We start from the raw sequence: 14,857 nt of genomic DNA on the forward strand, positions 1-14,857 counted from the left end.
CAGCTGTGTGAACAATTTTTAAAATTTTTTATCTGTGTTGTTTTAAATGAGACTATCTTGGCTGTGGGGACGCGGGCGGCACTGTGGGTTAAAGCACAGAGCCTAGGACTTGCCGATCAGAAGGTCGGCGGTTCAAATCCCCGCAATGACGGGATGAGCTCCCGTTGCTCAGTCCCTGCTCCTGCCAACCTGGCAGTTCGAGAGCACGTCAAAGTGCAAGTAGATAAATAGGTACCACTCCAGCGGAAAGGTAAACGGCATTTCTGTGCGCTGCTCTGGTTCGCCAGAAGCGGCTTAGTCCTGCTGGCCACATGACCCGGAAGCTGACCAACTAGACAGCATCTTAAAAAGCATCACCTTGACAACAAAGGTCCGTATAGTTCAAGCTCTGGTTTTCCCAGTAGTGATATATGGAAGTGAGAGCTGGACCATCAAGAAGGCTGATGGCCGAAGAATGGATGCTTTTGAATTTTGGTGCTGGAGGAGACTCTTGAGAGTCCCATGGACTGCAAGAAGATCCAACCTCTCCATTCGGAAGGAAATCAGCCTTGAATGCTCACTGGAAGGACAGATCCTGAAGCTGAGGCTCCAAGACTTTGGCCACCTCATGAGAAGAGAAGACTCCCTGGAAAAGACCCTGATGTTGGGAAAGATGGAGGGCACAAGGAGAAGGAGACGACGGAGGATGAGATGGTGGGACAATGTTCTCGAAGCTACCAGCATGAGTTTGACCAAACTGCGGGAGGCAATGGAAGACAGGAGGGCCTGGCGTTCTCTGGTCCAGGGGGTCACAAAGAGGCGGACATGACTAAACAACTAAACAAAAACAACAAGTTAGTTATTGGTATGACCTTTCATGTGCATGCATACCAATATCTGAAGAAGTGTGCATGCAAATAAAATGATGATGATGAACGAGGGAGGCGTTCACGGGGAGTTCCTTCACCTCTTTATTCCCCCTTGAAAAACAGCAGTGCCTTTGGAAATCTCAGAAGTGTTCGAAAGCACGGATATCTGGAACGTGGAAGAACAGACTGATCTCTGTGGAAGGTGAGCAAACGATGTAAGGCCAGGGCCGGATTTAGGTTTGATGAGGCCCTTAGCTACTGAAGGCAATGGGGCCCTTTATATGTCCAGCTGTCCTTTGTCAATAACAAACTGTCACTTTTTTTGTGTTGAATATATGCTATATGGCAATTTATGTTGCCCTCCAACGAGTCCATGCAGAATGTAGGCACCCTATATATAGAAAGGAGCAAACCAGGGATATTTTAGGGAACAGGCTAGCAGGCCGGGCCCATGACTTACCAGGGGTCAGCAAACTTTTTCAGCAGGTGGCCGGTCCACTGTCCCTCAGACCTTGTTGGGGGCCAGACTATATATATATATATTAAAATAATTTTTATTAACCGGCCAATCAAATCAAATTAAATCACATCACATAAATTACAAATTACAAAGCCGAATTTTAAATTTTGTTGGGGGGACCCATATTTCAAGATCCGAAGGGCCAGACTATATTTTTGAGGGGGGAAATGGTCCAGTCGCAGACGACTCTGGGGTTGCGGCGCTCATCTCACTTTACTGGCCGAGGGAGCTGGCGTACAGCTTCTGGGTCATGTGGCCAGCAGGACTAAGCCGCTTCTGGTGAACCAGAGCAGTGCACAGAAACACCGTTTACCTTCCCACCGGTGCGGTACCTATTTATCTACTTGCACTTTGACGTGCTTTTGAACTGCTAGGTTGGCAGGAGAAGGGACCGAGCAATGGGAGCTCACCCCGTCATTGCGGGGATTCGAACCGCTGACCTTCTGATTGGCAAGTCCTAGGCCCTGTGGTTTTTAACCCACAGCGCCACCCGCGTCCCAGACTTACACCATAGGAGCCTACAGAAACACAAAACACTGTTGCTGTACGTTGGTTTTATTTCATCTGCTTTTTATCTTATATTTTGGAAATGTACATCCAGTTGTTTTTTCCCCTTTAATTTTTCCGGGGGCCCCTAAGAGAGTGGGGCCCTAAGCCATAGCTTGTTTCGCTTATATGTAAACCTGGCACTGCGCGGTGAGGCAGAGAAGATATTTCCGAAATAAAATAATGAGCAACCCGGTCTCATGTGTTCCTCCGAAGGTATATCAGGAAAAAACATCTGTTGTCCCAAGAGAGGTTCGCAGCAGCAGCAGCTGGGGACGGGGATAAACAGAACCGGGAATTATTTGCAAAGGACCGTACGCTGATGGGCGCAGGGTCTGGGTGCCAGAGCACTGCCACCCCTCCACCCCACAGCCGTGCCCCCCTTCGGTTCAGACGTGGCACCCTTAGGGGCACAGCTTGCCTAACTGAATTCTCTGCTGGAAGGTGGGTGTGATTGGGTTTCCGGGCTCTGTGCCAAAGCCCGGCTCGCCTTACGTCTCTGCCATTCCACCTGGAGGCCAGGGGCATCAATAATTCAACCGGGGCGATCGTCTCCCGTTGTCCGGGTGAGGGGGGACAGAGGGGGGGCCCCAATGCTGCGTAGGGCCAAGCGACCGAGCCGGGAAGGATACGCAGAACGGCAAGGAGGGACGCCAATGGAGAACGGTGTGTCCCGGGAAACCGGGGGCTCCCAGGCCTCGTCCTCTTCCTCCGAAGGGGGCCGGGGCACCCCGGGGCAGAGCGGGGGCACCCCGGCGCCCCGCCAGCCCCGCGTGAGACCCCGACTCATCTTCCACACCCAGCTGGCCCACGGAAGCCCCACCGGGAAGATCGAAGGGTTCACCAACGTCAAGGAGTTGTACGCCAAAATCGCAGAGGTCTTCGACATCTCCCCCACAGAGGTGAGGCCTTTCTGGGGGGGAGAAATTCAGTTCGTAAGAAGAGACTCGCTCGCCCAACCGAACACCCTGTTCCATCCCCTCCAACGTTTCTCCCCTGAAAAGAGGGACGTCCTATTCCATCCCTCCAACGTTTCTCCCCTGAAAATAGGGACGTCCTATTCCATCCCCTCCAACGTTTCTCCCCTGAAAATAGGGACGTCCTATTCCATCCCCTCCAACGTTTCTCCCGTGAAAATAGGGACGTCCTATTCCATCCCCTCCAACGTTTCTCCCCTGAAAATAGGGACGTCCTATTCCATCCCCTCCAACGTTTCTCCCCTGAAAATAGGGACGTCCTAAGCAAAAGCAGGACATTCTGGGATCAAATCAGAAACCGGGACAGCTTCCGTAAATCCAGGACTGTCCTTGGAAAAGAGGGACATTTGGAGGGTCTGCTGTTCTCACACGGATAACCCAGAATCAGGCTTCTTCCCTCCTGCAGCTTCCAGCAACTGATATTCGGAAGTCTTGCTGGCTCCCGTCAGGAATGCGGCCTCAATTTTCACGGCAAGCCATTCACCCTCCATGCATTTATCCCATCGTCTTTCAAAGCCATCCAATTTGGTGGCCGTCCCTTGTCCCCTGTGGCAAGGAGTTCCCTAGATCAACTATGTGCTGCTTTCTTTTACCGGCCTGGAATCTTCTGACATTCACCGGACGAACCCAAAGTTCTAGAGTCAGGAGAGAGGCAGAAATTGCACACGGGCTGAAACAGATCTATATGAACCAAAATACCTCTGTCTTTGGAGCTTCCCTGAATTTTGCACCCGGGTTTGATGACGCCCTAAGCCCTCAGGGACGCGGGTGGCGCTGTGGGTTAAACCACAGAGCCTAGGACTTGCCGATCAAAAGGTCGGCGGTTCGAATTCCCGCGACGAGGTGGGCTCCCGTTGCTCGGTCCCTGCTCTTGCCAACCTTGCAGTTCAAAAGCACATCAAAGTGCAAGTAGATAAATAGGTACCGCTCCGGCGGGAAGGTAAACGGCGTTTCCGTGCGCTGCTCTGGTTTGCCAGAAGCGGCTTAGTCCTGCTGGCCACATGACCCGGAAGCTGTACGCCGGCTCCCTCGGCCAATAAAGCGAGATGAGCGCCGCAACCCCAGAGTCGGTCACGACTGGACTTAATGGTCAGGGGTCCCTTTACCTTTAACCACTGTGGGTTAAACCACAAAGCCTAGGGCTTGACGATCAGAAGGTCAGCGGTTCGAATCCCCGCGACGGGGTGAGCTCCCGTTGCTCGCTCCCTGCTCCTGCCAACCTAGCAGTTCGAAAGCACCTCAAAGTGCAAGTAGATAAATAGGTACCACTCCGGCGGGAAGGTCAACGGCGTTTCTGTGCGCTGCTCTGGTTCGCCAGAAGCGGCTTAGTCCTGCTGGCCACATGACCCGGAAGCTGTACGCCGGCTCCCTCGGCCAATAAAGCGAGATGAGCGCCGCAACCCGAGTCGGCCATGACTGGACCTAATGGTCAGGGGTCCCTTTACCTTTACCCTGAACCCTTTTTGCTTCTCTCTCTCTCTCGCTCTCCCTCCGCAAACCCCCTTTGTCTCTCTCACCTCTTTTTCGACATCCCCACCCCAACCCCTTGCTGGCCAACCCCACCGGGGAGAAAACCTTAAGCCTGGATCCGTTCTCTCCCCCAGATCCTTTTCTGCACCCTGAACACTCACAAGGTGGACATGCAAAAGCTTCTCGGAGGCCAGATCGGGCTTGAGGACTTTATCTTCGCCCACATCCGCGGCGAGACGAAAGAGGTGGAGGTGACGAAGACGGAGGATGCTCTGGGTCTCACCATCACAGATAACGGGGCCGGATGTGCCTTCATCAAGGTCAGGATGAGGCCAGAGAAGGTCATGTCGTGAGATCTGAGTACAGTGGTACCTCGGGTTACATACGCTTCAGGTTACAGGTTAACTCAGAAATAGTGCTTCAGGTTAAGAACTTTGCTTCAGGATGAGAACAGAAATCGTGCAGTGGCGGCATGGCAGCAGCAGGAGGCTCCATTAGCTAAAGTGGTGCTTCAGGTTAAGAACAGTTTCAGGTTAAGAACGAACCTCCGGAACGAATTAAGGACTTAACCTGAGGTACCACTGTAGCTGAAAATGCAACTTTTCCTCCTTGCAAAGTTGAATGACTGTGCACATCATTTTCATCATCATCATCATCATCATTATTAAATCCATTTTATTTATTTATACTTTATGCATTTATTTATACTTTTCAAGTTTATGCTGGCCGATTGGAAATCTAAATATGAGCAATTGCATGAACCTTTGTTGCATTTTAATGACATATTATTGTTATTTTTATTAGATGTTTTGTGATCGTGTTTTCTTTAATACAGTGGTACCTTGGTTCTCAAACTTAATCCGGTCCGGAAGTCTGTGCCAAAACCAAAGCGTTCCAAAACCAAGGTGCACTTTCCCCTAGAAAGTAAGGCAAAATGGATTAATCCATTCCAGACTTTTAAAACAACCTCTAAAACAGCCATTGAACATGGATTTTACTATCTAACAATACCACCGATCCATAAAACACATTTCAAAGTGTTGGTGCTGACCTTGAAAGCCCTAAACGGCCTCGGTCCAGTATACCTGAAGGAGCGTCTCCACCCCCATTGTTCTGCCCGGACACTGAGGTCCAGCTCCGAGGGCCTTCTGGCGGTTCCCTCCCTGTGAGAAGCCAAGTTACAGGGAACCAGGCAGAGGGCCTTTTTGGTGGTGGCGCCCGCCCTGTGGAATGCCCTCCCATCAGATGTCAAAGCGATAAACAACTACCTGACATTTAGAAGACATCTGAAGGCAGCCCTGATTAGGGAAGCTTTTAATTTTTGACGTTTTAATGTATTTTTAATCTTTTGTTGGAAGCCGCCCAGAGTGGCTGGGGAGACCCAGCCAGATGGGTGGGTTACAAATAATAAATTATTATTATTATTATTATTAAATGAAAGCGATAAACAATGTACTGCAGTCACACAATCGATCCATCGGTAGCTGAACTGGGTTCCGCACAGGCACAAAAACAAAACAAAAAAGAGCCACGAAAACAGAAACGCAAAATAAATAGCAAAAACAGACAGCGAAACACTCAAAACGGCACACGTTCAGCTTCCGAACAAAGTTTGCAAACCAGAACACTTACTTCCGGGTTTGCAGCATTTGGGTTCCAAGTTATTTGACTACCAAGGCGTTTGAGAACCAAGAGACCACTGTACACATCCTTTTCAGGTAGTTTATTTTTTTGAAATTCGACAGGCTGTGTCTCTTAAATGGGACGGTGTGCCAGAAATTTAGCTGATGTTACATGCACTCCCTTAACCTTGTTGTTGTTTAGTCGTTTAGTCGTGTCCGCCTCTTGGTGACCCCCTGGACCAGAGCACGCCAGGCCCTCCTGTCTTCCACTGCCTCCCGCAGTTTGGTCAAACTCATCTTTATAGCTTTGAGAACACTGTCCCACCATCTCATCCTCCGTCGTCCTCTTCTCCTTCTGCCCTCCATCTTTCCCAACATCAGGGTCTTTTCCAGGGAGTCTTCTCATGAGTTGGCCAAAGTCTTGGAGCCTCAGCTTCAGGATCTGTCCTTCCAGTGAGCACTCAGGGCTGATTTCCTTCAGAATGGAGAGGTTGGATCTTCTTGCAGTCCATGGGACTCTCAAGAGTCTCCTCCAGCACCAGAATTCAAAAGCATCCATTCTTTGGCGATCAGCTTTCTTGATGGTCCAGCTCTCACTTCCATACATCACTACTGGGAAAACCAGAGCTTGAACTATACGGACCTTTGTTGGCAAGGTGATGTCTCTGCTTTTTAAGATGCTGCCTAGGTTTGTCATTGCTTTTCTCCCTTAACCTACAGCGCATCAAAGAAGGCAGCATTATCAACCGCATCCCGGTCGTGTGCGTCGGAGACAGCATCGAGGCCATCAACGACCAAACCATCGTCGGGTGCCGCCACTACGAAGTTGCCAAGATGTTGCGTGAAATGCCGAAAGCCCAGCCCTTCACCCTGCGCCTTGTGGAGCCGAAAAGGGCCTTTGGTGAGTGGGGGGGGGGAGAGGAAGACCCCTCTCGAGGGGGGCTGTGGAGAGGCAGTGGCCGGAGTGTGTGCACAGGGGTAGAAAGGGACGCAGGTGGTGCTGTGGGTTAAACCACGGAGCCTAGGACTTGCCGATCAGAATGTCGGCGGTTCGAATCCCCGCAATGACGGGGTGAGCTCCCGTTGCTCGGTCCCTGCTCCTGCCAACCTAGCAGTTCGAAAGCACACCAGTGCAAGTAGATCAATAGGTACCGCTCCGGCGGGAAGGTAAACGGCGTTTCCGTGCGCTGCTCTGGTTCACCACAAGCGGCTTAGTCCTGCTGGCCACATGACCCGGAAGCTGGACGCCGGCTCCCTCGGCCAGTAAAGCGAGATGAGCGCCGCAACCGCAGAGTCTGGACCTAATGGTCAGGGGTCCCTTTACCTTTACCTAGACCTCAGCCTCCAGTGTACTTGGGAATGGATGGTCTTGAATGGGTCATTCTGCCCCTGAAGGACCAGGTGCGCAGCCTGGGGGTCATTTTGGACTCACAGCTGTCCATGGAGGCGCAGGTCAATTCTGTGTCCAGGGCAGCTCCATCTGGTACGCAGGATGAGACCCTCCCTGCCCACAGACTGTCTTGCCAGAGTGGTGCATGCTTTGGTTATCTCCCGCTTGGACTACTGCAACGCGCTCCACGTGGGGCTACCTTTGAAGGTGACCTGGAAACTACAATTAATCCAGAATGCGGCAGCCAGACTGGGGACTGGGAGCGGCCACCGGGACCACATAACACCGGTCCTGAAAGACCTACATTGTCTCCCAGTCTGTTTCCGAGCACAATTCAAAGGGTTGGTGCTGACCTTGAAAGCCCTAAATGGCCCAGTAGACCTGAAGGAGCGTCTCCAGCCCGGACACCGGGGTCCATCTCCGAGGGTCTTCTGGCGGTTCCCTCCCTGCAAGAAGTGAGGTTACAGGGAACCAGGCAGAGGGCCTTCTTGGTGGTGGCGCCCGCCCTGTGGAACGCCCTCCCAGCAGATGTCAAAGAAATAAGCAACTATCTGACATTTAGAAGACATCTGAAGGCAGCCCTGTTTAGGGAAGTTTTTACTGACTGCTGTTTTAATGTATTTTGTTGGGAGCCGCCAAGAGTGGCTGGGGAAACCCAGCCAGATAGGCAGGGTATAAATAATAATATATTATAATTATTATTAGCATCTCCAGGTAGGGCTCGGGAGGTCCCCTAGTCCGGAACCCCGGAAATCTGCTGCCAGGTGGGCTGAGAACCCCCCAAAAGTTTCAAAGAGCGAGCCGGGGGCCGCGCAATATTCCACAGCGATTTGCGTGCCCTGGATGCGAGTGTGTCGCGCAGCGTCCAAGTTAGACAGCAGCTGGCCAGAAACGGAATTGAGTTTGTCAAAGCAACCTAACTTATCGAAGCGATGCCATCCTTTTTCCACTTCCTAGACATGATCAGCCAGAGAACACGAAGCAACAAAGTGCCCAGCGAGGGGAAAGTGGCCAGCGGAAAGGAGACACTGCGGCTACGAGCCAAGGGCAGCGCCACGTTGGAGGAGGCAGTGAGTCGGTCTGGGTCCCGGTTTTGGTCCGTGGCTTCGGAGGTGTCGAAACAGCTCCTTGCTAAGGGTGCAAGAGAGCTTAGGCACGCCTCTCCTTCTGTCCCAGCCCGTTGCCTACGCTTTTTCTCCTGTAAAATTGCAGAATTATAAATTGGGAATAGGCCCCAAGAGTCATCTAGTCCAAGAATCCCCAAACTCGGCCCTCCCGACGTTTCTCCCCTGAAAATAGGGACGTTCTATTCCATCCCCTCCAACGTTTCTCCTGTGAAAATAGAGACGTCCTATTCCACCCCCTCCAACGTTTCTCTGATGAAAATAGGGACATCCTAATCCATCCCCTCCAACGTTTCTCCCGTGAAAATAGGGACGTCCTATTCCATCCCCTCCGTTTCTCCCCTGAAAATAGGGATGTCCTATTCCATCCCCTCCAACGTTTCTCCCCTGAAAATAGGGACGTCCTATTCCATCCCCTCCAACGTTTCTCCTGTGAAAATAGGGACGTCCTATTCCATCCCCTCCAAAGTTTCTCCAATGAAAATAGGGACGTCCTATTCCATCCCCTCCAACGTTTCTCCCCTGAAAATAGGAAAAGCAGGATATTCCGGGATCAAAACAGAAACCAGGATGACTTCTGAAAATCCCGGGAAAACAGGGACACTTGTAGGGTCTGCAAAAGGTCCACCCCATACGACACAACACCCCCCCCCTTGCAGCCCTCGCATTTCCCAACCCTTGTTTGATACCCGACATCTTCTGGGATTTTGCCCACACATCCCAAGCCACGGCCTGTGGGGCCACCAAGCTGACCTCCCCCCTTTCTCCCGCTTACAGCCCAGCGAGCGTGAGGAGGAAGCTGCTGGGAAAGTCGACGACCTCCTGGAGAGTTATATGGGCATCCGAGACGTGGAACTGGGTGAGTGGAGAGGGGCAGGTCTCACGCCCTCTGAGACCCCCAGAGAGTCGGTCAGCCTGGGGGTGGGGGGGCCACGATCCTGAGCTAGGTGGGACAACGGACCCGGGAGAGAGCTGGGTTCAGATTCTGCCATGCAACTTCAAAGCTTGCTGAGTGTGGCCACAGCAGGGGCAGATTTAGGTTGGATGAGGCCCTCAGCTCCTGACCAGCTGCACCGCAGAAATCCTAATACCCCAGAATGGTGTTATAAGGGGGGAAACTGCTCCTTTTCCCTTATAGGGTATTCCAGAGCCCGTCTAGATTCCTTAAGTGGGTTCCCTATCGGTAGGAGAAAATAACAGAGGCCATCAGACAACACAAAAGGAAAGAGGAATGAGGAGGGAAGAGGAAACCGAGCGAGCTCAGGCTCCAAAACTCTTTCGCTTGTTGTTTCTACAATCTCCAGGTGTAATATCTGGTTATGCAGTGTGAAAAACGGGAGGCTGGACCAGGGAGATCTTTCCTATGAGTTATCTTTGCATGTTCTTGTTATAAGAAAACAAACTGCTCCCTTTCCCTTATGGGATATTCAAGAGCCCGTATAGAGTCCTCAAGTAGGTTCTCTATTGGTAGGAGAAAATAGCAGAGGCCAACCAGAGAATATTGAGAAGCAAAGCGGCTAGTAAGCCTGATCTTTATTAATCTGTTGCAACAGGGTCCTCCGCTCACCCCACGCAGGGAGGGAGTAGAGGAACCCCGAACATTGGTGTGCAAGCTCTTATATAGACTTTGGAAATTGCCTCCCCTGTAGCTCAAGGTAAAAGGTAAAGGGACCCCTGACCATTAGGTCCAGTCGTGGCCGACTCTGGGGTTGCGGCGCTCATCTCGCTTTATTGGCCGAGGGAGCCGGCGTACAGCTTCTGGGTCATGTGGCCAGCAGGACTAAGCCGCTTCTGGCGAACCACAGCAGCGCACGGAAATGCCGTTTACCTTCCCGCCAGAGCGGTACCTATTTATCTACTTGCACTTTGACGTGCTTTCGAACTGCTAGGTTGGCAGGAGCAGGGACCGAGAAACAGGAGCTCACCCCGTCATTGCGGGGATTCGAACCACCGACCTTCTGATCGGCAAGTTCTAGGCTCTGTGGTTTAACCCACAGCGCCACCCGCGTCAAGACCACCCCCCAAAACATCACACATACATCTCAGAAAGAGGTGGTCCCCAGCAGAAATTGGAGCGTGTTGCTCCTCTCCTGTCTGCCAGGAGACCTGATCAATCATGCCTTATCAATCGCCTTTTCTGGGTAGCCTGGCCATTCCTTAGAGATGGTAAACAGTTCCTGAATCTCTTGGGCATACTGATAACTTTGCTCAGCTTAACAGATACTTGCCAGACTGCATTTGCAAAGGGAGGTGGGAAACATTGCCTAGGTCTTGCTGATCAGAAGGTTGGCGGTTCGAATCCCCGCAATGATGGGGTGAGCTCCCGTTGCTCGGTCCCTGCTCCTGTTCACCTAGCAGTTCGAAAGCACGTCAAAGTGCAAATAGATAAATAGGTACCACTCCGGCGGGAAGGTAAACGGCGCTTTCGTGTGCTGCTCTGGTTCGCCAGAAGTGGCTTAGTCCTGCTGGCCACATGACCCGGAAGCTGTACGCCGGCTCCCTCGGCCAATAAAGCGAGATGAGCGCCGCAACCCCAGAGTCGGCCACGACTGGACCTAATGGTCAGGGGTCCCTTTACCTTTTTATATGACCTTAGAATTCCTAGAACAAAAGAATCGTCGGAAGGGGGACACCCCAGGGTCATCTAGCCTGACCCGCTGCAACGCAGGACTTTTAACGCCCCTGAATGGTAAATTTGGCAATGGGAAACTTCTCTGGTGCCCCCCTTTCATGTCTTGCAGCTTCGAGCATGGTGGAAATGGCCAAGGGGCGGCAGGGCTCTGAAGATTTCGCTCGCGGCCTGGATCTCCTTCTGGGCGAGTTTGCCTTCCCTGAGGAGTTTGTCGCCGAGGTCTGGAGAACAATCTGCGAGGCCAAGGGGAGCCCCAAGTAGAGGCGAAGATCTTCTGTCTCTCCATCCTTATCTCTCTTCCGCTAGGCTTCCTGCGCCTCTTATCCCCGCCAGTTTTTTCAAGGTCTTTGGTTTCCATCCAGACACACAAACACTGACACCCAACCTCATTTTTCTCTTTATTTTTTTAAGAAAGGAAAGAAAAGCAGAATTAATCTCTCATTTGTTCGTTTTTTTAAAGAAGCGCCCATCTCATACCCTCCGATGAAAATAGGGACGTCCTATTCCATAATAATACAGTGGTACCTCGGGTTAAGTACTTAATTCGTTCCGGAGGTCCGTTCTTAACCTGAAACTGTTCTTAACCTGAAGCACCACTTTCGCTAATGGGGCCTCCTGCTGCCGCCGCGTGATTTCTGTTCTCATCCTGAAGCAAAGTTCTTAACCCGAGGTACTATTTCTGGGTTAGCGGAGTCTGTAACGTGAAGCGTATGTAACCCGAGGTACCACTGTAATAGTAATAGTTTTATTATCTATACCCAGGCTGAGTTGCCCCAGCTACACTGGGCAACTTCCAGCATATATAAAACGTTAAACTTTTAAAATTTCCCTGTACAGGGCTGCTTTCAGATGTCTTCTAAAGGTTGTCAAGTTACGGTATTTATCTCCTTGGCTCAGGGTTGCATAATTCCATACCTTCCAATGTTTATCCAACAAAAATAGGGACGTCCTATTCCATCCCCTCCAACGTTTCTCCCCTGAAAATAGGGACGTCCTATTCCATCCCCTCCAACGTTTCTCCCCTGAAAATAGGGACGTCCTCTTCCATCCCCTCCAACGTTTCGCCCCTGAAAATAGGGACGTCCTCTTCCACCCCCTCCAACGTTTCTCCCCTGAAAATAGGGACGTCCTATTCCATCCCCTCCAACGTTTCTCCTGTGAAAATAGGGACATCCTATTCCATCCCCTCCAACGTTTCTCCCCTGAAAAGAGGGACGTCCTATTCCATCCCCTCCAACGTTTCTCCCCTGAAAATAGGGACGTCCTATTCCATCCCCTCCAACGTTTCTCCCATGAAAAGGTGGACGTTCTGGGACCAAATCGGAAACTGAGGTGGCTTTTGTAAATCCAGGACTGTCCCTTGAAAATAGGGGGGCCGAGATCTTCTTCAGAAGGCTGTGCTTGGCTTTGCTGATCCATGCATTTTCTCCCCCCAATGCCGGCAACACAAATATTTCTGCAAAGGAGATGTGTGTGTGTGTGTCCCAAAATGGACCTCCACGGACCACCTTATTTTGTGAGGCTCCCCACCCCCGTTCTCAGGTCTACATGAACCCGAACCTCAGCACTGTTTTTTTGCAACAAAGCTTCACGTTAATGAAAAACCAGCATCGTAATCAAAAAATAAAAGGTAACGTCAACACTAATTTTCTCAGAAGGAAGCCCCTCAACCTTCCGCATTTCAACTCTCCTGCCTTTGACTGCAATGTACATAAAGTTTTGTTGGTTTCTTTTTGAAATAATTAAAAAGTTATTTAAAAACCATTCCTTTTTTTTTAAAAAAGGGGAGAATCGTTTCTTCAAGGGCAGTACGGCTCAGTAGGCAGAGCACCCGCCGTGCGTGCAAAAGGTCCCGGGTGCAAGATAATAGCATCTCCCACGAAGGTTCGGAGTGATGCGTCGGATAGCCTGGAAACGTGGAGAGATGCTGCCGGCCCATGCAGACAGCCCTGGGCTACATGGACTGGTGGTTTTCTTTGGCAAATGAAATTTGGTTGCCAGGAGCTGTCCGCAGCTTCCCAAATTTCGGTCCTCTCCCGGGCTGTTCCCAAGCAATCAGAGACTGCGCCCATGTGAACCTAGCCTCCCCTCCGCCCTTTACACGCCGCTCCTGGTTCTGCGAGATAAGCAGGGAGGGGAGCTGGTCCCAGCAGGAGAGGGAGACCTCCTTGTCTCTCCCCAGCCGGACTCCTCTCTGCCTCTTGGGCTCCCTCTATTCAAACCATGAGGACTACTAATAACTTGCACCGCCTTCCGCATCCATTCTTCCCTTTGAGGCCGGGAGCCCAGGGTTTCTGAGCTGCATGCTGAGATGTGCTTGTGCGTGCCCCAAATAATAACAACAATAATAATTTATTATTTATACCCCGCCCATCTGGCTGGGCTTCCCCAGCCACTCTGGGCAGCTTCCCAAAAAATATTAAAATACATCAAACATTAAAAGCTTCCCTAAACAGGGCTGCCTTCAGATGTCTTCTAAAGGTCTGGTAGTTGTTGTTCTCTTTGACATCTAGTGGGAGGGCGTTCCACACGGCGGGCGCCACCACCGAGAAGGCCCTCTGCCTGGTTCCCTGTAACCTCACTTCTCGGAGGGAGGGAACCGCCAGAAGGCCCTCGGAGCTGGACCTCAGTGCTCTGGACGATGGGGGTGGAGACGCTCCTTCAGATATACTGGACCAAGACAAAATTCCAGCTTAAGTGCCTTTGTTACGCCGACAAGGGGACAAACCCTAAATCGTTACGAGGAGGGAACTGGCAACAAATCGCCCTGTTCAAATTGGAGTTGACCCTTTCTTACCAAGAGTGCGGTCCACACGGACTTGGCGGGCTGTCAGGCCTAATGAGCACAGCAGCTCATCCCCTGTAGGTCTTGCCCCATAGCTCAGTTGCCAAGGCTGAAAATCCCCGCTCCCTATAGCCGTCTTAAGCCCCCTCCTCTCCAGGGTTTTCCCCATGCAATCGGAGACTGCGCCAGCCAGAAGCCAACCTAACCACCGCCCTTTTCATGCCGCTTCTGGTTCTGGGAGACCGGGGAGCTTGTTGCGGCAGGAGGGGGAGACCCCCTTGCCTCTTCCCCAGCCAGTCCCCTCTCTGCCTTTTGGCCTCCCTCCTTCTCTCCTGCTTCCGCTTCTGCCTCCGAGTCTGGACTGCTCTCTGGCACCGACTCTTCCCCGCTCACTAAGTCCTGTTGCCTCTTTGGTTTCCGACACCTCCCCCTCCCAGTCTTCACCCCCGGACCACTCGCTGTCGTCCCACCACCAATCCCCGGGCTCTGAGCCTCTGAGCTTCCCAAGCCCCCTACCCACCAGGGCTTGTTGAAAGCAATCAGAGACTGCGCCCGTTTGCAGCCAACCTCCCCGCCGCCGTTTTCATGCCTCTCCTGGTTCCGGGAGACAAGGGGAGCAGGCATGAGGGGGAGACGCCCTCTTCTCCAGCAGCTTGGCCCCACTGAAAGGAGCTTCCCCTCCTTCCCAGCCTCTGCTTCCGTCTCTGATTCTTGACTGCTCTCTGGCACAGACTCTCCCCGCTCACTAAGCCCTGTCGCCTCTTCGGTTTCCAACACCTCCTCTTCCAGCCTTCTCCCTCTGAGCACTCGTCGTCGTCACACCACCCAGGCTCTGAGCCTTCTTCCCTTGGGGGTCCCCTAGGCTGCTTCGCCTCCCCCCCAACATTCCTCTGCGCCCAACCGGCATCCCGTCTCGGAAAAACAACCACCACCAACGACCACA

The 14,857-nt window shown here is 52.0% G+C and overlaps 1 protein-coding gene across 1 annotated transcript; it reads left to right on the top strand.

The window, feature by feature from the left end:
* Positions 1 to 1,912: 1,912 nt before the first annotated feature.
* Positions 1,913 to 11,931, top strand: GIPC3 (GIPC PDZ domain containing family member 3). Its single transcript, XM_081895804.1, has 6 exons — positions 1,913 to 2,816; positions 4,496 to 4,681; positions 6,704 to 6,884; positions 8,331 to 8,443; positions 9,275 to 9,356; positions 11,239 to 11,931. The coding sequence occupies exons 1-6, from the start codon at positions 2,508 to 2,510 to the stop codon at positions 11,388 to 11,390; spliced, it is 1,023 nt and encodes a 340-aa protein (XP_081751930.1). The 5' UTR covers positions 1,913 to 2,507; the 3' UTR covers positions 11,391 to 11,931.
* The last annotated feature ends 2,926 nt before the right edge of the window (positions 11,932 to 14,857 follow it).

This window comes from Podarcis melisellensis (assembly GCF_964234715.1).
Source record: "Podarcis melisellensis genome assembly, chromosome: 18".
Classification (NCBI taxonomy): domain Eukaryota; kingdom Metazoa; phylum Chordata; class Lepidosauria; order Squamata; family Lacertidae; genus Podarcis; species Podarcis melisellensis.